The sequence below is a fragment of the Electrophorus electricus genome, chromosome 7 (genome assembly GCF_041902795.1).
Source record: "Electrophorus electricus isolate QZ-2024a chromosome 7, ASM4190279v1, whole genome shotgun sequence".
Classification (NCBI taxonomy): domain Eukaryota; kingdom Metazoa; phylum Chordata; class Actinopteri; order Gymnotiformes; family Gymnotidae; genus Electrophorus; species Electrophorus electricus.
In genome coordinates this window covers 33,942,276-33,965,676 of record NC_137503.1, presented here as the reverse complement: position 1 = coordinate 33,965,676, position 23,401 = coordinate 33,942,276, and the positions used below count along the sequence as shown (strand labels likewise).

The 23,401-nt window shown below is 37.5% G+C and overlaps 2 protein-coding genes across 5 annotated transcripts in view; both read left to right on the top strand.

Annotated features, from left to right (window-relative positions):
• adgrf6 (adhesion G protein-coupled receptor F6) overlaps positions 1 to 9,616 on the top strand; it is a 44,406-nt gene extending 34,790 nt beyond the window's left edge. For 3 of the 4 annotated variants that reach the window (XM_081718232.1, XM_081718231.1, XM_081718230.1), the window contains 12 exons: positions 1,893 to 1,957; positions 2,080 to 2,219; positions 2,399 to 2,599; positions 3,339 to 3,545; positions 3,744 to 3,902; positions 4,668 to 4,846; positions 4,947 to 5,117; positions 5,367 to 6,725; positions 7,449 to 7,490; positions 8,382 to 8,441; positions 8,608 to 8,671; positions 8,958 to 9,616. In XM_081718232.1, coding sequence (XP_081574358.1) covers positions 1,893 to 1,957; positions 2,080 to 2,219; positions 2,399 to 2,599; positions 3,339 to 3,545; positions 3,744 to 3,902; positions 4,668 to 4,846; positions 4,947 to 5,117; positions 5,367 to 6,725; positions 7,449 to 7,490; positions 8,382 to 8,441; positions 8,608 to 8,671; positions 8,958 to 9,061 — 2,751 coding nt within the window. In that variant the 3' untranslated portion in view covers positions 9,062 to 9,616. The remainder of the gene's footprint in view (positions 1 to 1,892; positions 1,958 to 2,079; positions 2,220 to 2,398; positions 2,600 to 3,338; positions 3,546 to 3,743; positions 3,903 to 4,667; positions 4,847 to 4,946; positions 5,118 to 5,366; positions 6,726 to 7,448; positions 7,491 to 8,381; positions 8,442 to 8,607; positions 8,672 to 8,957) is intronic. The other variant, XM_081718233.1, reaches the window with a different exon arrangement.
• A 6,394-nt stretch (positions 9,617 to 16,010) lies between these two features.
• adgrf3b (adhesion G protein-coupled receptor F3b) lies at positions 16,011 to 23,239 on the top strand. Its single transcript, XM_081717613.1, has 15 exons — positions 16,011 to 16,030; positions 16,503 to 16,563; positions 16,657 to 16,678; positions 17,160 to 17,303; positions 17,798 to 17,953; positions 18,433 to 18,612; positions 18,728 to 18,946; positions 19,280 to 19,498; positions 19,636 to 19,779; positions 19,910 to 20,097; positions 20,202 to 20,378; positions 21,420 to 22,736; positions 22,831 to 22,872; positions 22,975 to 23,010; positions 23,183 to 23,239. The coding sequence occupies exons 1-15, from the start codon at positions 16,011 to 16,013 to the stop codon at positions 23,237 to 23,239; spliced, it is 2,982 nt and encodes a 993-aa protein (XP_081573739.1).
• The last annotated feature ends 162 nt before the right edge of the window (positions 23,240 to 23,401 follow it).

The following is a 23,401-nucleotide window of genomic DNA, read 5'->3' as shown; positions in this document are numbered from 1 at the left end:
TAGCTATTCACTCCCTCTCCCCACCTGTCTAGCTATTCACTCCCTCTCCCCACCTGTGTCTAGCTATTCACTCCCTCTCCCCACCTGTGTCTAGCTATTCACTCCCTCTCCCCACCTGTGTCTAGCTATTCACTCCTCTCCCCACCTGTGTCTAGCTATTCACTCCCTCTCCCCACCTGTGTCTAGCTATTCACTCCTCTCCCCACCTGTGTCTAGCTATTCACTCCTCTCCCCACCTGTGTCTAGCTATTCACTCCCTCTCCCCACCTGTGTCTAGCTATTCACTCCTCTCCCCACCTGTGTCTAGCTATTCACTCCTCTCCCCACCTGTGTCTAGCTATTCACTCCCTCTCCCCACCTGTGTCTAGCTATTCACTCCTCTCCCCACCTGTGTCTAGCTATTCACTCCTCTCCCCACCTGTGTCTAGCTATTCACTCCCTCTCCCCACCTGTGTCTAGCTATTCCCTCCCTCTCCCCACCTGTATCTAGCTATTCACTCCTCTCCCCACCTGTGTCTAGCTATTCACTCCTCTCCCCACCTGTGTCTAGCTATTCACTCCCTCTCCCCACCTGTGTCTAGCTATTCACTCCCTCTCCCCACCTGTGTCTAGCTATTCACTCCCTCTCCCCACCTGTCTAGCTATTCACTCCTCTCCCCACCTGTGTCTAGCTATTCACTCCCTCTCCCCACCTGTGTTTAGCTATTCACTCCTCTCCCCACCTGTGTCTAGCTATTCACTCCCTCTCCCCACCTGTGTATAGCTATTCACTCCCTCTCCCCACCTGTGTCTAGCTATTCACTCCTCTCCCCACCTGTGTCTAGCTATTCACTCCCTCTCCCCACCTGTGTCTAGCTATTCACTCCCTCTCCCCACCTGTCTAGCTATTCACTCCTCTCCCCACCTGTGTCTAGCTATTCACTCCCTCTCCCCACCTGTGTCTAGCTATTCACTCCCTCTCCCCACCTGTCTAGCTATTCACTCCCTCTCCCCACCTGTGTCTAGCTATTCACTCCCTCTCCCCACCTGTCTAGCTATTCACTCCCTCTCCCCACCTGTGTCTAGCTATTCACTCCTCTCCCCACCTGTGTCTAGCTATTCACTCCCTCTCCCCACCTGTGTCTAGCTATTCACTCCTCTCCCCACCTGTCTAGCTATTCACTCCCTCTCCCCACCTGTGTCTAGCTATTCACTCCCTCTCCCCACCTGTGTCTAGCTATTCACTCCTCTCCCCACCTGTGTCTAGCTATTCACTCCTCTCCCCACCTGTGTCTAGCTATTCACTCCCTCTCCCCACCTGTCTAGCTATTCACTCCTCTCCCCACCTGTGTATAGCTATTCACTCCCTCTCCCCACCTGTGTCTAGCTATTCACTCCCTCTCCCCACCTGTGTCTAGCTATTCACTCCTCTCCCCACCTGTGTCTAGCTATTCACTCCTCTCCCCACCTGTCCCTCATTCCCTTCCCTGATTCAGCCATGTATATTATTGTATATTCTGTATATGTATATTCTCCTGTTTCCTGCCCTTCTCGTGAATTATTGTCATCCTGTTGTCTTGCTATGTGGATGTGTGTTAACCTGTGTAAAGCATCTTTGCTTTCAGTTTTGTGGACTTGTTTCCTGTTTGTGAACTTTTTTGCTTCCTGCCATTTTTTGTTGACTCACACCCTCACAAATCTGTTTGTTTTTTTTCTTGTCACTTGACATTAGCTGTTTGTTTGTGAGGACCACAAACTTAGGTTTTAATCAAAAATAGAATTTAAGGAGGATGTTCTTTATTTTTCATGACTGTAACCAATTTAAGTATGTAAGCAATTTACTTCAGCTAACCATGCTATTCTTTCTCTTGGCTATCTGTCTTACAAAATTATCACAATACTGAATTTTTCAGATTGATGATAATTACCAAAACATAGCTGGCTACAAACCAGGCTCTGCAATACTCTTTAGATTCAGGTAAGTTCATCATTTTCAAAAACACTAGCAGGCATAAATTAATGCTAAAAACTCTGATTTTGTCTGCTGTCCTATGTTGTAATGACTAATGCTCTGAATGTTGTGCTCTTGATGTATATTAGGCCTGGGAGTGTAATAGCAGACATCACAATTAAAACAACAGCTACATATGAGCTTGATTTTGGGTCTGTGAATTCAAATCTCTCTAGAACACTCACTGCAGAAGGATACAAATTAGCTGAAAACATTGTTGCTAAATCAGGTATGTGTCTGGTAAATTGTTTATTGTTTACAGTTTCAACATCTGCTTCTATTATTCAAATTTCAGACTTTAACTATGTTCTAATTTCATGTTTAGTGTCAACTCTTTTGAAGGTTTACATCACAATTTTACTTCAAGATGCATGAAACTCAGTGGCTTTTAATATTTTCTTATTTCAGAGGAGTATGATTTAGTTCAAAACCCAGGCAAAATATATCCTCTGCAAGAAATGCAGTTGAACTGTAATCCTCCAGATGGTGCCAAAGGAGACATAAACTGGAGGGTGGACGGGGTTGACCCATTGCTAAATCCTGCTAAATATAACATCCTTAAAAATAACCACACTCTAAAAGTAAGAAGAGTAAGTGCTGAAGACAGTGGTAAGTCTCTCTCTCTCTCTCTCTCCCTCTCTCTCTCTCTCTCTCTCTATATATATATATATCTCTCTCTCTCTCTCTCTCTCTATCTCTCTCTCTCTCTCTCTATCTCTCTCTCTCTCTCTCTCCCTCTCTCTCTCTCTCTCTCTATCTCTCTCTCTATATCTCTCTCTCTCTCTCTCTCTATCTCTCTCTCTCTCTCTCTCTCTCTCTCTCTCTCTCTCTCTCTCTCTCTCTCTCTATATATATATATATATATATATATATATATATATATATATATATATATATATATATATATATGAACAAAACATTAATGCTGGATAACATCACCCAAACTCTACTTAAAGATGAACATTGGGACTATCCAACATAATTCAATCCGCACTGATGATGTCCTCTCGAATGGGGACGAAACGTCTGCAATCAAATTGCCAAGCTCGGCGCGCAAACGAACAACTCCCCTATTAAATATATAATTTTTTTCTTCGAATACTTGTGGCTCTTTAATTTAATAGGGCAGAAGGTGCAAGATTTGTATGATGTGTTTGCATTTGTGAGGGGTATGCATGGTACAATACCACTGCTGTATATGTGGTCTCTAAAAAATAAATAAATAATGTGAATATGATGTAAAACAAAGTAAATATCATGGTGGTTATAAAGCATGCTTCCCAGAAACCATTCTTCTAAAGAAATTATCCTGAAATTATAATGATTTAACGTTCCTTTCTTTTCACAGGTATATATGAATGCATTACGGAAATGAATTCATTACCACTTATTCAATGGCAAAGAATTCACATTCAGCCACACCCCAATATCCAAGCAGGCGCTGACAAAATGTATAAATGTGCGAATTTGACCATTCCACTTCAGTGCTGTGCTCACAGCAGCTATACAATTGAATGGCTCCAGGAACCTCTATCTGTCTTACTAACACCACCAGGTCATACAGACAGACAGCAGGCATTCATATTCATCACATTCTGTCATGCATATTAGTTACAGACCAAAAACATGTTAAAACAAATTATATTTTAGTAGATTCAGAAGATAACAAATGTTGCAGAACAATGACTGCAAAGTAGTTATATTTACATTTACAGCATTTAGCTGACCCTCATTTTCAATATGTCATTCACAGGTCCTGGGTCAGGCTGCATCACATATAACTACACTATGCAGCAACAGGAGTGTGAGTCTCATGATAAGAATGTGACTTTCACATGTCATCTTGCAGATGCAAGCCTGAGTGCACTGAGTTACAGCTCAAAGACTGTTACACTAAGAACAACCAAAAATGGTGAGTCATATCTAGTTTAGGATGACGAGTCCATCACGAGTTCTGGTTGATTGTAATGAGAAATTTTAACAAATACTTGGTTAAAATTTGGTATACACTGAGTCACAGTGTTCACAGTACTGTAAATACATAATTACATAACTTTTTAACTAGGCTAGCTAAACTGGAAATCAAGGATAATAAGCATATTCCCATTTATGTTAATTTGTTATCTCTATTAAATGTTCAAGAATATGTCATGCATTAGATCATGTTTACTGGAAAGTGTATGTGTGAGTGGGCAAGCAAAACGGTTCCAAAAACTAACAAAATACAAACAGAAAACAGTAGAAACCTAGTTATTTCACTGCATCACCTTCCACTGTCTAAATTCTATTGGCAATATCACATGAAACACTAATTCAGAAGTCATATCTAACTTCACTCAGACAGAAGATGTTGGACCAGGTTTACCCAGCAGCAGTATCAGAGCAACTCTTTGGATTATTTCAAAGTCAAACTAAACTTTATTGTCATTCTTCCTCACTTTTTTTCTGAGTGAGGAATAAAATATAGTTTCTGCAGGACACACAACACAATGTCATAATTTGTGCAAATTTTTATACACTGGATTAAACAATTATTAAGTATATAGTACAGGGCAGGACAGTAGAGCAGACAGCAGAGATTTAACATGTATTATACAGTGTCTGTCGAGGGCTGGTTATATATCTCAACAGCTTAAAAATTATCCTATCTATTAAATGCACACATTTCTCCCCTTAGCATTCAACTGCTCGGATAGCAAGTTTGGAGTTGGAGTTGTGAATCAGACAGCATTCAGACACTGTGAAGGAGGCAACGCTGGCATTCAGTGGGCAGTGTGTAGTCCAATGGGAGAGTGGAGAGACACATCTAACAATTGCACCCTTCGTGTCCTCCAGGACCTGGCAGATAGAGCTGAAGTAATCCTTATTTTATTTAATGTAGAATTTTCATTTAGAAAGTTTGTTGTTTTCACATGACAACAAATTATGTGCTGATGTGTTTTACTTTTGACCCTAGCATTTAGAAGTGACTGACGTTCGACAGTTTGTTGCTAATCTCAGTAGTACTGCAGAGAAGCATTCAGAAAACATAACAAAGGTTTCCGCGACTCTTTTAAAAGTTGTGGATTTACTCAGGACAATCGCCTCTTTTTCACAGTCAGCTGTCATTGATAAAGATATTATGAAGGTAAGTAGGTGTGTTTTTTTTCCCTTTCACAATTTATAACTCTTTGGGTGATAACAGATTACTAAATGTAATACATGTAGCAAATGTAATGCAAGGGCCCTATTCCCTCATAATAAAATTTGAACTGTCTGTGAACATTCAGATATGTTTGAATTTATAGTTTTGTGGTCATCTTATTTAGCGTCTGATTTTATATCTAACTCTGATCACTATTTTCCAGTTTCTTATTTGTGTCAATTTGATTTCAAGGATTTCCTTAAAACAGTGGATGTCATTGCATCAGAGGAAGCCCAGGCAACATGGAAGACTCTGAATATAGAAAGTACCAGCAGGAACGTTAGCTCAACACTTCTGCAGTTGATCGAAATTATTGGAGGCAGTCTCTCAAATGAGCCCTTCTTAATAACAACACCAAGAATCCAACTCATCAGGACTTTTTTAAATAGCTCATTTCAAGAATTATCTGGCATAAATTCAACTACTAAAATAGATATTCCACACACCAGTGGATCAAACATGATCACTATAATAGTTCTTTCAGCCTTTCACAATGTCTTGCCTGTTAGAACTGCTGCCCACAGCAACGGCAGTCAAAGAGATACCAGAATTAATGGAGATGTAGTTGTGATCAAGATGGACCCAAATACCTATAACATCTCCCTTTACTTTAATGTTAAAAATAATACATTGGGAAATCCTCAGTGTGTCTTTTGGAACTTTAGTCTTTTGGATGGAACTGGCGGATGGGACTCAACTGGGTGTGAGCTGAAGGATTCAGGGAAAGGAAGTAACACAGTTACATGTGAATGTACTCACACAACTTCATTCTCAATCCTGATGTCACCCTTCTCTGCCAACAGTTTTGCCTTATCTTACATAACTTACATTGGCCTTGTCATTTCAATAGGCAGCTTGCTGTTGTGCCTCATTATTGAAACCATTGTATGGAAGCCCCTGACAAGGAATGACACATCCTACATGCGGCATGTCTCCATAGTGAACATCGCTGTGTCCCTCCTGATTGCAGACATATGCTTCTTCATTGGAGCATCCATTGTGGAACGAGGACAGGTTACACCATTGGGTCCCTGCAGTGCAGTGACATTCTTCATCCACTTCTTTTATCTTGTTCTCTTCTTCTGGATGTTCCTGTCAGCACTCTTGCTCCTCTACCGCACCATCATGGTCTTTTCTGGAATGTCCAGGTCCAGGATGTTGGCCATAGCGTTCAGTGTGGGCTATGGAGCCCCATTACTCATAGCTGTCATCACTGTGGCATCAACAGCTGGAAACAGAGGATATGTTCAAGAAATGAACTCATGTTGGCTGAACTGGGATCAAACTAAGGCACTCCTGGCATTTGTGATTCCTGCTCTGACAATTGTGGTCATAAACATGATGGTACTCATTGTGGTTTTATGTGCAATGCTAAGGAGGGGAGTTGGTGCCATTACTCAGCCAGATGAGAAACACACCATGTTGGTAATTGCCAGATGTGTGGCGATTTTGACCCCTCTTTTTGGTCTGACCTGGGGATTCGGTATCGGGACCATGGTGTCCTCACATTTTGGAATTCATGCGGTCTTTGCATTCCTTAATTCATTGCAGGTAATAATATAATATATTTATGTATTTGTTGTAATTGAAAGGACATGTATCTAAATAGCACATGTACAGTATCTTATCCATGGCTTTGTAGACTGACCAAGAAAGCACATAGTTTCCACTTACCTAAATTGTGGCTGGACGTTTAGATTACATACTTTCCCCTCTTACTGCTCAAGGCTCGATTGTGTAAATTTTATTATTGCATTTTGTAATAACATAACAGGAGGCGAGGCAGGATACTGAGACGAGCTGGGATGTGCTAAGCGTTCATTAACACAACACACAAAACAAAACTAAAACACGTGAAGAAAAACACTACAATGCAAAACAAAGCAAGCAAATGACAGGCTCAAATGATGACTTAGCTGAAATACAGCACACATGGGGCAAAGACTACTGACAACATAGGACCTTAAATGCATACGTTAACAATAAAAAACCAGGAACAGGTGTGATGTACAAGAGGGGTGTGTCCATGAAACACACGACGTTACACGAACACAGGGAGGAGTCTAGGAAGAGGGAGCTGTGCTGTGAAAGTAATGATGTTACTATTTTATTCAATACATTTGTACTGTTTAAAATATAAAACAAAAAACCTAATAAAATTTAAATACATAACAATGAAAATATAGAACAATGTAAACTGGATGTAGGTATTTAATATGTATATAAAGAGCACAGTCTGATGTAATAATTATATCTGCATTTATCTCTTCAAAGGGTTTCTTTATTTTGGTATTCGGACCTCTACTGGATAATAAGGTGTGTATTCCCTCGTGCCTGTGTTAATGATCATCAAAAATCATTGACACAGATGAAAACTAGAATGACATCCTAATCCATAAAGGACAACAGCATATATGCATCTGCAGTAATCCTGTACATATCATAGTCTAGAACCATGTGAGCTTAAACCCTGTCTAGGTTCTCATTGCTCTTGTACAGCTGCCTAAATGTTGTTCTGTTATGTAAACACACAGACTACATTTACATTTCTACTTTTGGCAGATACTCTTATCCAAGGTGTCTTAAAATTTCAATCATGTTACGGAGGTAGGCGAATGTAGTGTAGAGTCTTGCCCAGGAACTCTTATTGGTACAGTGTGGTGTGCTTGTCTGTCACAGGACAGACAGCATTGTTACCGACTAAATTATGCCAACCACATGAAGGAATGGAGGTAGTTCCACAGGGAAATTCTAGAACCTGTGAGAAATATGTGTGAATCACACACTTTAATACCTCCAAGAAAACTGAGCTCTTTATGATATTCTGATCATTAGAATCATATCTATATATGACATCCATATTTTGAATAGTGTATCACAGAGAAAGGCTATTCTGGGTCACCTTGTGTCATTCAGATTTCAGTTTGCAAGGTCTAATTTCACCCTGTAATTGGAGCTAATTTTGTAATACTGATTTTTAACAATTTAATAAATACTTTTGATAGAGACCAAAACTTCACGATTCTCAATTCTTATGTAATCCACTTCATATGTGTACAATATAGTGTTTAGATGTGCTCTTTAAAAGACCCTCAGAATTGTGGGATTTTGTTTGCAGTAGCTGTGTAAGTGTAGAAATGCAATACAATATATACATATAAATGATATAAATTATCTTCTGAGTCCATTTGTTGTGATGGCTCACAGATCCAGGAGAAGTTCCTAGGAAAACTGAAGTTCGGAAGTTTTAGCTCAAACCTCACCAGGGTAAAACATGTTCACTACCTTCTATGCTCTTTCTCAACAGTTCTCCAACATTCAACACTGCAAAAATGATTTTTCTCTTGTGCCTGTTCTTAGAGTATTGTGTACTTTTTTTAAAGCTATGTAATGTCACATAGTTACTGACATATAAGGTACCTCTTCATTTTAGGCTAATCATGCAGGATCCTCGCCCTCTAATGGAAAGTATTCAATATATAGGTTCCACAGGAGATGTAAGTAACTGTATATAGGTCACTAAATTACATAAAATGCATACATGCACATTCCCAAACCTACAAGCTATATCAAGTTGAAAATTAAATTAAACTCAAGATATACATATATATACTCTAATAGTTTAATTTTATTTCAGGTGTGTTTGTCAGAATTTCATATAGCTCCCAGTATTTCCTCAAATAATTTCTTGTTTTGTATTTGGTTTAGATCTATATGTGTCCTTATACCCTGTCTCCACTTCTGAATGGTCAAAAAACATATCTAACCTCCTGCTATTTACAGATGTGTATAATGTATCAGAAGCTGCTTACTCTTCATCTGTTACTTCAAGCAACTCAGATACATTTAAATTCATTGGCTCATCAAGTGACACAATGCACCCTTGAGCCGATCAAAAACTTCCACAGAATGTGCAAATAAACTACTGGCTGCCAACCATGTGTCATCTCTCACTGTACAAACTGAATGTATGACAGAGCTTGGGGGAGGGGGGAGAGAACCTATTCCCAAAGACCAGGGTTTGCTTGGTTTGTTTTTAAGTAGAATATATATAATATTTGCACTGAACAATTATACTTAGAATAACAACAACTGGCTGTTGATTTTGCATTTGCTTGCTACCCCAGTGATCTTTTCAGTATCTCTCTTAAAATCAATCGTTAATATGACCATTTTCATATTGGTTTTTACTGACAGCTATCACAAAAAAAAAAAAAAAAAAAAGAATGGGAGTTTAAACAGAACGGGAGGATATGTGTAATGGTGAATGACAATCTCATTTCTAGATTATATACTAGTGAAAGATGGGGAATCATGCACTGTAATTTTGAGAGGAAAACAAACCTTTGGACACAAAGTACACAAAGAATTTGAAGTTAATTTAATTGCAGAGCTATGGTAGAGAATACAAACCCAAAGTCAGTAGCTTGCTAGTCTAAATCGTTTTTTTTGTTTGTTTGTTTTTTTATAAAAAGGAGAAAATAAACAAACTCTCTGCATCTCTGACACCTCTCTACTAGGTTTCATGATTGTGCAAAAGGTATATTGACTGACAAATAACTACACACACACAGGGGTTTAAATACATACATAATGATGTGAACAACAAGCTTTCAACTTGTTTACAGGTGAAACGTAATAAACCATTTTTAGGCTTGTACTGAGACTTTACACAAAAAGCGAACCCTTTTGCATGATGTGTTTTCGTCATCCCACAGCTCCTACCTCCTGCACCTGTTGCTATCCCTCCTCACTCTGTCTCAGAGTCCAACACCTGTTCATAATCTCCATTCTCTACTCTGCACCATAGTTTAATTTTAGGCACATTAGACCATTATCGAAGCATGTTTGGGGTGGTTTACTTTTGTTCCTTTGTTCATTATTTGCCCACGTGCACTTTAGCATGCTTTCTCTGCGCTAAGGCTGGCAGGCATGCAGGGATTCTGACTACACAAACAATACTGTATTTAATGCCAAACATAATTGCTAGTCTTTTCGGGTGAACTTTATTTTTCATTGTTTTGTAAGTGGTTTATTGCATAAGGATCCCATGAATATTTACCAGCTTCATAATGATTATCAATGTAATAAACTTCCATGCACACAGAATTGTTCTAGAACATTGTAGAACATTTTAGAATGTCAGCAAAGTAATGCCATAATCCACCAGACAAGTAGGCTATTAATAATTAAATGATTACTATTATTATTATTTATTATTTTATTAATATTAATAGGCATACCTGCACCACAATTATACCCAGCAAAACAGTGATTTCAGCCTAAATGGTTGCAAGGATACACATAATAATCAGGTGGATGGTGATCTAACAGTTTTTATATCACTTTCTGAGCTTATCCCCAACGTAAAACACAAAATCAGTATGATGGATGTAAATACACAATGTCCTTCGTTGATTATATAGTAAAACATGACAGAATTGTCAGAATGCTGAGGAATCCCTTTCTTGTGAGGATATTTGTATTCTTTATGTACTTTTACAAAAAATATGTAATTTGTAAATAATTAATTAAAAATGCATGAAAGTAGTGTTTTATATGAATAATTTAAAAAGCAATAATATCCTAATTAGGGTAATATGGAATTGCACTTTGTGATTGTAATTGATTTAAGTGGATCTTCTGTACACTCGTTGTTAGGTGTTTCTCTAATAAACAAGAATATAATTAAAGAGAGACATAAAAATGCATTAGTATTTGCCTAAAGATCGTAATAATGAGCACACCAGTCAATCTACATGTTACGACCCTCTACTTGTTGGGTTGTTTTTTCCCTATACGTTGAAGGTAGGTACGTGCAAAGGTGCTAATGGTCGCCAGCAGGGGGCGCGATGAGAGGAAGAAGGCGGACATATCCTTCTGATGCGATTTTAATTGCGTTCCTGGTTCTCTGACTAGCAGCCCAGTCCTTGTGTGAATGTTGTGGCTTAATATCTGTTTGGTAAACAGTATTTGTTGAGGTAGTGGTAGAAACATCTTATAGCTCGTATGGTGTTGCTGCTGAGGCGTTTCGTGAATCATCCATTGTGAAGCCTGAACTGGCTATTGAACCAGCATATTTTCTCTTTAATATAAACTTAATTCGTAGGGAGGACAGCTTTTTTCTTAGTATACTTCGATTTCCCTGGCTTATGTTAGTTAAGTTGTTGTATTTTATTTTTCTTTTCTTTTACTATTTAATTTCTGCGGATTCCCTCTGAATAAGTTAGCATTGTTTTGTTTATTATTTTCACCTTTCCTCCTAACAACCATCCTGAAAATATTGTTCACATCCAGGATAAATAAATTCTGCCATTATTTCAGTGCTGTGAGTGAAGACCTTTACTTAAGTTCTAGCTTGACCTTAAATCAGACTGTCACATACAGGAACAGGTCTTCATCACTTAAATTATGTCTCCTCATTTTGAATGAGCACACAAAACATTGAGGTTTCCATAGATGCCAATTTCACTAACAAATTCAAAGAAAACAAGGCTGAGTCATTTGCAAATGATACTCTCAGACATACATAGCTTTTGGGGAATAGATTCACCCTGCAACAGAGGATGAAAACTCTTCAAATGTACAAATACAATAATATCCAGCATTTACTTAAGATTTTCTGATCAGATGTTGTCTCCTAGTTTTTCCTGTTTAAGATGTTAATTTTACTACCTCCTTTTAGGTATTACTTTGACTCATTTATGTAGTGTTATATTTGTTTTAATGATCGCGTTATGCTCAGCCAAATAACCATTGTTATCATGCTGGTGTCATCCATTCATTCAGTTATTTATTTATCTAGGCCTGGTTGAGAAGTAAAAAAATATATAACGTTAGCGTTGCACACTCTGAATGGCTACAAAGTTATTTTTTTCCTATTGTTCATTGTATCTCAACTGTAGTCATACAGTGGATTATTTATAATTGATCTAAAACTTGTTTGTGTTTATTATAAAGTCTTTTTATTGTTGTTGGTGGTGATGGCTTCTAGTAGTTATTCATTAATGTATTTGTTAATTAATCTCCTCACCAAACCCTTCTGACATTTGTCAGGTTTCCTAGGCTGCACTGGAGTGAGGCATATGATAGCGGTGCTTAATTTTCATAACCAGATGATAATTTGTACATGTAGCCAAATGTGTGGGGTGGTGCTATAGGTATAACCCTTATGTCAAGTACAATAGCAGACATGAAGGTCATGAAGGTGAATCTAAAACTAACAGACAGTGACCACAGCACTGCAGGTGAAAAACAAAGTGTCAGAATATCAGCTTAGTGTTCATCTGCTATTGCAGAACTACGTGGAAAACAGGTAAAAACAGTTGTTTTGTTTTGCATACATTTTTTTTTTTTAAATGTTAATTTTGAAAAAAATATGGCTGTACATTTATTCACTGTTTTATCACTGAAAGTCACAACTTAAAATTGGCTGTGTCCAAAACCACATGCTACATATTACATACTACAAATGTGCTTTATGGCCAGTTTATGAGTACACGCTAATATGTGCAACACACTTGAGCACATTTTGGATGCACAGACAGATTAGTATGTCAATCATTAAGAGTAACCATTGTGAATAGTTTATGAAAATCTGAATGGTGCACTATTTTTTACATACTATTTTGTATGGTATTAATATATGATGCAGCCAAAGTTGAAGTGAAATTACTAGGCAGTATTAATGAAGTTTTTTTTTTTTTTTTTTTTTTACAGCTATACATGTATGCAGCTATTCTAAAAAAAGTTAAGTAATAGACAAAAAGAAAAAGGAAAGAAAAATCTGTATCCTAATTGCAAGACATTCCAAAGTTCCTGTCCCTGATTGGAGAACTGGTTGTAAGGCTTTTGGAAGTCCATCAAGAACACAGCTAGATTTGTTAGTCAAATGTCAGTGGAAAGCAATAACCTATAATATTTCTGTTGACTACAGCATGCAAAAATGCAAATAGAGATGAGGCATTTGTAAATGGCCTTCATTTTTTCCTTCCACCTCAGGTTTGCCAGACTTGTTTATTACACTTTTCCTTTCATTCTGGGAAACAGCTGATTCTGGCAATGTGATGTTATGACAGAGACCATCAGGCTTAAAATGTATATCATAAGGTCAGTACCATTTCTCTGTATATTTGTTTATTTCTAACCCTTATTAGTGATATTAAGAGAAAGTAGTACATTTAAAAACATATGTAAGCAAATTACCTTTTAAAATGTAATATTAATGGTATTTATATAGCAAAGAAAAATATGAAAATGTATATGTTTAATCAATAAAAATAAAAAGTAAAATTAAAAACAAAAGTAAAAAAAGGCACAGTGAATAAAATATGATGAATTCGTATGTTGCTAACAAAAGTTGGGAAGCTTGACTTTTCCATTGTATATATCCTTACACAGTACAGATTACCTATAGCTAAAACTGTAACTAGTAAAAACTATATAAAAAAATAAAAGAATTAGGCAGCAGTAAAGTTGAGTTGCACATTGCTGCTGTAGTACATCTGTAAGTGTAGCTGGAAGTATCTGATTGGTCATACAGAGTATCTTGTGGGGATTATTTGCCCCTTTTTTTGAGTTTGTGACACTGAGTTTTGAAAAAAGTTGCTATTAAGACTGATGCAGCTGTTTCAGCTTGCGGAGAAGAGGGAAAGTTTCACTGAGTGACTCGCCATGTTCCAGAGTGCAAAGATTACTCACCATATCTTGTCTTCACATCAAATGCAAAACAGTACAATCTATTATCAATATGGTGTATCATGACCAAAACAATCTAATCTGTTATCATATCATGGCATATCATGACCAGTGAGCAGGATGTCATAGTTGGTGAAGGTGCTAAAACTGCAGAATAACATGCTGAAATAATATTTTGTTTAGGCCGTGCACCTATTTTACTCAATGAAAACTAAACTTGAAATGTATTTTATGAACCACTGAGGATAATATTTGAATTGTAAACAAGATAATGTCTAATTAAATTGTCATGCATACTTAAACTACAAGTACACTTATGCATGACAAGTACCCATTGAGCCATGTACGGATGCTGGAGGCTCTGAATACCTGAGATATCGGTGGGTGTGATTATCAATCAAGCCTACATACAAACATCAAATATTTTTGCACTATGCCAAAACAACTTTGTAAAGATTCAATCACTGTTTTTATTGAAATGAGAAAAGAGGAGCAGGGAGAATTATTTAGATTATGCCTATGCCCACATGCTCAAAGAATGACAAAGCAAATGCAGAGCAGATTCTCCTTATTATTCTATTTATTATTCATTCATTATAACCAATTACCTGCTGGTCTACGTTGGTTTATACCTGCTAGTCCTAAAGGCAGCATCCAAAGAAAACTGAAGCTTAAAACTAAGAAAATAAAGTATATTCCCCATTGAGTGTATCTAAATCTCATATATGTTAGGGAATTAAAAGTGTGAACCCTTTGTAAACTATAGAGAGTAATTTTGTAAATACAATTCTAAGAGGAGAGCTTTTTCAGAAATGGTGGGACCACCTTGTTTGCGTCCAAACATCATACCACAGTAAAAGTCCCTTAGATCATGACCACTAATTATACCATAGTAAAAGTCCCTTAGAGCTCATGTCTTAACCAATAATATTTGGTACAAGAACAACTCAGCATGTCATGACTACACCCCTGTGCTTTACTTACTGAGGTGTAGCAGCGATATATTGTTTGAAGGATATGGAGTTATTTTTGAACAATTTTTCAAAATGTTAACTCTTCCGTTCACAGATTTTTCTGCCTACTTGTATGCATATATTATCTATGTCACTTGACTATGGCGGCTTGGAGAGTGCATTCTTAACAGCATTTACAATGCAAACATAAGTCAAGAATAAGAAGGCAAAACACAAATACATTAGTGAAAACACAACAACATTACAAAAATGCCGCTTTAAAAAATACGCTGCATTTGTGGAAATAATCAAAAGTTCTCAGCACTGAAACATTATGACAACACAACAGCATTAACCAAAATGGAGAAAAAAAAATTTAAATGCTGAATTTGAGACTTACTAAGGAAGTGCTCCTGGCCACTATTGGTTGGCATTTTCCACATGAATTTGTGAAGACTGAATCATGGAATCATCAGGAAACCATTTAATCTTGGTTTCTCTTCCTTCTTGCTATAGCCCGAAAGCTCAACCTTTCTCTACAACACCACTGAACTTAAGTTTGGATGCCAGAATCTCTCTGTCTACTCCCTTTTTCCTTCAGCTTCTTCTTTTGTTCCTGTTTTGATACATAACATATGAACTAAACATGTGAAGTACCCCTAGTGGCCAGGAGCATTTCCACTGTGAGCAACCTTTGGCTTTCTGGGCAACCATAATTGACTTCTATGGGTCAGTTCTGTTTTGTGTTACATGATAGGGCTGGAACTCCTTATGTCCTCCAATTAAAGGAAGTGAACAGACATTTGACATCCTACTTCTGTGACCACAGCGTCACTGAATAAACAAATGATATTTTATCTTGTGGTCATATTTAATATTAAATGCAAATGTGCACACTTATGGTAAAAACAAAGTAAGGGATCATGTACATCCAGCCAGTTATTTTTGCTAAATAAATCCTCAAAGATTGACCAAGATACTGATATGATGTGGACGTCTGCAGTTCATTATTCAGGTCAATGATCCATAAATAACAGACCTCCATATGTCTGGACTGACCAACAGAATCAAGTTTTTCACAGATCCATGTAATTATATGGAAAAAAAAAAAATTATAGTACATGAGTTTAATTCCAATGTGACTGTCAGTACAGGCAGTATTACAGCAAAAGTATTTTTTTCAAAAATGAGGGATGGTGAGGGAAAGTGAGGACAAGTCATTTTCTTCAAGATGTGACAAAATCAAATTTAGTGCCCTTTCACTTTGAATTGCTACTGACAACCCATCAGACCCACACAGTTCTCCAGTTAAACTGTCCTGATGTCACTGCAGAAGTCAATGCTCCATTTATAAAAACTGCATTTTTGCTAACATATACCTGCTTGATAGGGTCACACAGAGGTTCATAGTTTCAGCAGGTTTGATCTCAGACAGTATTAACCAAATGAATTGTAATGTTTTCAGGACATCTGTGTATTTGGTGATAAACAGGGTTCAAGTATGTTTGGATGGCTGTCACAAGTGTTGACAGATGAAGTTTTCATACCTACTGATGCCATCGTAGATGTACTTTACACTATATGCTACTAATCTATTCCAATATGTTTTCTGTTTCTCTCATAGTGCTTATATTAAAAAATCTAATTTGCAACATGCCATATCTGGTTTGTCTCTTAGGTTCAAGAAAATGAAAGACACAAGTATGCTCCTCTGTGGAATCCTATTCTTCTGTTTTCAGGTAAAGTTCAGAGCATTATCCACTCTACAGTCTAACCATGGTTTACTAGAGATGTTGGTTACACTGTAATTACCTCTTTTTGTTTCTCAACAGATCTCATATGGATCTTATATGGGTGAGTATACTATATCAACAATAACTGTTTTTCTAGTGGTTTTCATATGGACACTGAAGTATAATAAGTATAATATAGTATAGAAGTTCATATACTGGCAAATTTGTTAGCAGCTGTCAGTACTTCTTTGAAATCAAAAGAAAGCTGATTGTATAACAGCATTATGTTTGCAGAGCTGGTCAGTACCTTAATCTGGTTTTTGTATTTTACTGCATTCTTGATGTAGCAGTTGCCTAGCACTTCACATTTGACTAATGCACATCGAGGTCACATGCATGAAAAAATGTGTGCTAAATCATGATTAGAAAACCTGTGCTCTTCTATATCAGTATTGGCCAACAGTATTGCCCCTGTTATGGGGACTACTGATTCCTTTCAGAACTTTTTGAAGAGGTTGCATCCCTTTACTCATGATTCTTAATCACTGTAAATGTTTAGGAATTGAACATGCTGGTAGCTTTGTGTTCGCTTTCTGTTCCAGTTTCCACAGGGGACACCTCCAACATATATTTGGCAGAGGTGTTGATAGAGGGTAATGCATCCCTGGATGTGTCAGCTTTTCTGTCTGGACTCGACCAGCTCACCATAGACACAGTAACCATTGTGGAAGCTACAATGACAGCACGTAAGCCCCAGTATATACTTACAAAAGTAAAGTTTGAATAATAATAATAATAATAAATTTCAAGTTTAATCTGTTGTATTTATTTTTGTAATATTTGTATGGCAAATATGCAAATGTTGATTACAAAATGTCAAACTTGTATATCAACAAATAGTATTTTATTTAGTATTTTATAACAACTAAATAATTACCAGGAATTACCATGATGTGTATTACTGTTATTTTACTTAATTTTTACTTTTTTTATGTTCTTGGCCAATGTAGCAGTGAATGAAAATATGCTGGTATGTTACATACCAGTGCTACAGTGTAGTAGAAGGCATGTGGTAATGTGTACAACCCCCTCTAGGGTTAAATGGTGCTCAATACATCACCAGGTAGCAATGATACCATTAACTTGTACATGACTGCCTGGATGGAGATGTCCTTCAGTTGGATGTGGTCACATTATACACATTGCTGATTTAATCCTGGGTTTATGTGTGTTGGCTTAGAATGTGAGATCATTGGCATTGAGACGACATGCTGGTGTGAAGAAGGCTACATTTGGAGTGACTTAGTGTGTGACTCTGTAAGCACCTGCTGCAATAATTACCTGTGTGTGGCAAATATATCTGATTACACTCCACTGTGTGTTCCCCAAGCAAATGGTAAGCAAATGGTAAAATGGATACCAGAATAAGACTGTATGGCTATGTTTACAAACTCTAAAATAGTTTTCTCTTTTTGCACAGTTTCCATCAGTGGAACTATTACAATGAGAACACAGGGGGACTATCAATCTGTAGTAGGTTTAAAACTCTACTTTGTCCAGTATAATCTAAATACTGAAGCTGTGACAATACCCAAAAATGTAAATAAAAGTAGTAGTGCAGTAATAAATATATACAGTACTGTAATCAGTATAATCACAAGTTCACACTTAGCACCGGAGACTCTATGAAATCTGAATTCACGACCAAAACATTAGAAATCAAATGTCTGAATGCTTACGATGTTTTTTTTCCTTCAGCTCTTAGATCAATTCAAGATACTGAATGGGTTCAACTCACTTGCCACAACAACAAGAATATGGTACTTAAAACCCCTCTCTTCTAAGGTTCTATCCTTAAGTTTACCTGATTTTCAGATAATTATCACATTCTCTTTACTAACATGCTTTCCCTCTGTTCTAACTTTGGACACACCAGTAGTCAGGATTATACAGTGTCTCTCAATGCCACATTTAAGACTGCAAAAGTTCAAAACATAATTTTAACGCTGAAGAAAAAATATGAAAACATAGTAGATATTAATGCTACTTCCCAAGGTAAATATAGCAGCTTCATCTCCACTTCAGTTTAACATCACTTCTTAAAAGAACTGTTGTTTTGAACACCATTGTAAATTGTGTTAAATGTACATATGATTTTTAAACATAACAGGACTGGTCAGTATTGACGTTCCTCCACACAAAGTGTGTTATAACTCACAGTATACCATGAACTGCAGTATGGAGGAGAAAATGGACACGTGCACATGGCAGATTACACGACCCGACCAAGACCCACAGATCATTGGAGCTGGGTCAGAGGTCATCCTATCACAATCTTGTACAGACACGACATCAATCAGCCTCATAAACATAACATGGTTTTGGGCAGGTAGGGATCATAAACCTACATCAGACTAATGATTTGGGACAGGATAATTATGACTATGCAGTGAATGTACAAGTTTGAGCATTTCCTTGCAAAAAAAAAAAAGGATTATCCTGTATAATCAGAAATAATGATGCAACCTCCTGAGAAAACCCTACTCACACAATTAGTGCTAAGCAGAGGCTGGAACGCAGGACTGGAAAAATACTTCCAGTTATGCTGCTCTTCTACATGCCGTACAAGTGACTCTATAACAATAACTGTTACTGGCCACCACAAAAACAATGCTGGGCCTTTTCTTCTTGTCTCATGTAATTTGGTTTGACTACATTTCAGGAGTATACACCTGCATGTTTACCCGTGGATCAGTATCACATGTGGCCTCAGCAGAGCTTAAAGTGGCACTCCTACCAGAAATAATTAATGTCACAAGCAGGCCACCAACTCCAGACTGCACTGTGGCACAGGACATTTCATTTAATGTGATATGCTCCATAGATGTGAGTGGAGAGAATTACACAGTTACACTCAGTGATCTACCACCACAACAATCAGGTATTCAGCATGCCGTTATTATCATAAATTATATTTATACATAATCTATGATTTGTATTTTAATAAATATTCAACTAACAGCAATACTCATCCAATAAACACAAACAGACATTTATATCACTGGTTTTGTTTTTCAGTTCAAAAGAATATAGTCAGCTACAATAAAACTTTTACCATCAACTGCAAGAAAGACCGAACACCAACAGAAATCATTAGCTGTAAAATAACAAACAGTGTGGAACAGACACGAATCACCAATCTTAGCATACCCATTATATACCGTGAGTACTAGACTGATAACAGTGACAGAAAGTTGCAGCATGTAACAATTAGAAGACAACCCTTGGCACTTAAATAATTATTTCAGAAATATAATTTGGCAACCTCTAAGTGACCAAAATGTTTATTCAGCTGGTGATGAAGTCTGTGAAGCAGATGATATATGGCCAAAGACAAAGAATGGCACAACAGCAACAATCCTCTGCACTCAACTAGGCAGGGTGGGCACAGTTGTGCGAGCATGCAATGGTAGAGTCTGGGGAGATCCTGTCAGCTTTTGTGTCAAACAAGAGCTGAATATACTGACTTCCACAGCAGGGGTAAGCAAAACGTCATTCTTTCACTTCTTTCTTTTTTCTTTCTTTATTTCTTTATTTATATCATGTCCATTGATTTATTCAATTATTTATTAACCTCATTTTAGGATTTTGAAAAAGGAGTTGGAGCCACACTGAACCAGGCAAATTCCATTTTTGATAATTTGAAGAATACCACTATAGCTGGAAACATCACTTATGGTGATGTTATGTCTACAGTCAGTGTTTTCAACATAATGAGTCGTGCATCATCCAGAGTCAGTCTAGATGAAACTTTACTGCCAGTAAGCGTTTCTCAGTGGTATCATCCCATTTCCTTCTCTCATGTGGCCACCATTTCACTACCATCTTTGCTGTGACCTAACGCCCCCTCCCCCCTGCCCACCACCACCACCATATACACACACACACACACACACACACACACACACACACACACACACACACACACACACACACACACACACACACACCTCATCAAAAAAGATGAAATAACATTCAGTCCACAGTTCAGCCCAACTGTGTTTCTAGCCAAATGAATAATCTGTTGGTCCACAGAGTAAATGTGTGTAAATAATTTTGGGTCTCCTTCAGCCTCTGATAACTGTTCTCTGATATCCTGCAGTCATATAATGCAACAATTACTACCACAATGAACTTGTCATTTTATGTGAAATGTAAAGATTTGTGGGCGATCTGCTTCTCTTAGAGAGTAGAGCTAGTCTGTGGTTATTTGCATCTTATTTGCATAGCAACATACATAACTGGTAAAGATAACTAAGAATCTGTTTCTAATTAAATAACAAAGAGCTTTAGAGTTGGTAAGAGGAAAAAATAGTTCCCCTTTCACAATTTCATGCACAGAATATTTTAATCTAGGCTACATCTAGCATTTAATTGCAGTTATTACAGTATCACGTGGACTGTTTGCTCCATTGCTGTGCAGTCAGCCCAGCCTAGCCTTGAAGGACAGCAGTAAATTTTGTCTACCAAAGCACAGCCAGATCACAGCCAGCCAATCACAGTCAGGGGGTGATTGAGACATGAGGTAGAGGTTCAAAACTTCTAACAGGAACTCACTTGTCAGTTGCTAAATCCCTCTCAAGTGCACAACTGGGTAATAAAACTACAGCATGGGCAAGCCTTATCAAACCTTTCCCATAACCCACTGATAAACACAAAGCATTCTTCCTTGGAAATAAGTAGCAATGATGGTACTGAGTTGGTCAAATTAAGTCTAACATACTTTTATGGACAGATTCAAATGAAAACAATTGCACTTCTTAAGTAAAAAATATTGAAAAAAATAAAATTGTATGTTTCAGAATTTCATAGAATCAGCAAGCAGTATGTTGAATGAAAGCTGGAACTCGGGAGATATAACACGTGATGGTGCCCTGGCTTCAAGTTATTTATCCTCTGTGGAAAATTTGGTATATAACATTAAACTAAATACCAGTGATGGTTATAACACTTCGAACATCCAACTTCAAGTCTGTCGGCAAAGCACTGTCTGCAATAGAACTGTTTTCAATATGGAGCTTGAGTTGAACTCCTCTGCTTCTATGGTGAAAACAGTGGGATTACAAAACATGGCTTCACGACTGCCAAAAGGCAATTTTACAGACTCAACTTTTCCAAGCTTGGTTGTCAGTGTCACTACAGAAAACAAAACATCTCCTGTTAATATCAGAATGGCCTTTCCAGTGGCTTCTTTGAGCGACTCCAACACTAACCTGCACTGTGTGTTTTGGAACACTACGGAGCTACAGTGGTCAGAAGAAGGCTGCAACCTGACTCAAAGCTCTAGTAACTTCATCTACTGTGAGTGTGATCATTTGACCTCCTTCTCTATGCTGATGTCCAGGACTCCAGTCCAACTGCCTCTACTAAATGAAATAACTTATATTGGCCTGGGGGTCTCCATTTGCTCCCTGGTAGTCTTCATCCTCATTGAATTTTTGGTCTGGAGTGCCATAGTTAAAAGCAACCTCTCACATTTCCGTCACACCGCCCTAGTCAACATTGCCTTGTGTCTTCTTTTAGCTGACTGCAGCTTCATAGCCTGCAGCTTCCAAAGCATCCTCACTGACACTTTATGTCTCATAATGGTGCTGGCAAAGCATTTCTTCTACCTGGCCATGTTCTTTTGGATGCTTTGCTTGAGTATCATGCTTCTCCATCAGCTCATTTTCGTCTTCCATACACTGAGGAAAAAGGTGTACATGATTCTCTCCGTCACTATCGGCTACATTTGCCCAGTGGTGACAGTGGGAGCAACATATTTATACTACAACAAGAGGACTGATATAAGATATTACAACAGAACTACCTGCTGGCTGACATATGAAGGGACGCTGAAAGGATCAATTTATGCTTTTCTTTTCCCTGTCGGCATCGTGGTGTTCATTAACATGTTTTCCATGGTGGTGGTTATCGTAACGCTCCTCAAACCCACTGCAGCTGAGAACAATAAGAAGGACAACAAAGAGGCAGCTAAGAGTATTATCAAAGTTATCATCTTTCTAACTCCAGTTTTTGGGGGGACTTGGGTCCTGGGCCTGTTTGTGTTTCTCATGGATGACAAATCATTCATCAACGTCTTGATCCAGTATGCCTTCACCATTGTTAACTCCTTACAGGTACACTTTAAAGTATTTCTCCACAGAAGTACTGGTGGTACATTTGATTTAAAACAAAAGGAGTGGCTATATTTGTTTCTCCTCTGCATTGTAGGGCTTTTTCATTTTGCTGACAGGTTGTTTCGCAGAAAAAAGGGTAGGTTTTATATTTCTCCCCTTGTCACAATTTGCTTATCAGTTGTGCTAGCTGAAAATGTATGGTGTCTTACAGGCAAAAATGTTCTCCTATTCCCATTAGGTTCGAGATGAAATTGTGAAACTTGTGCTTTCTAATGTAAGTTCACTGTTGTTTATAAATGTTGTTTAAAAACATATGTACAATTTTTTTCTTGTCATTTTAGTGTTTTTTCTTGCAAACCAGTAAAGTCTCATAATCACATAATTTCATTAGATTAAATTCTAACACCAAATTATTTTTAAATCTTTAATCTGTCTGTTTCCTTTAGAACACTACTAAAAGTGAAAGTAAGACAAAACTTACATCATCTGTTGCAAAAAAATGAATGCATCTTTACTGGTAGGTGAAAGTGAACAACACTTAATGTAAGTGGGTTATAGATTATGCATTCTGTAGACTAAATGGAAACTTGTGCAAGTCATGACATCTTCCAATTTATTTTGCAGTGTCTTAAATAGAGCACAATACTTGAAGAAGATGCCTCTTT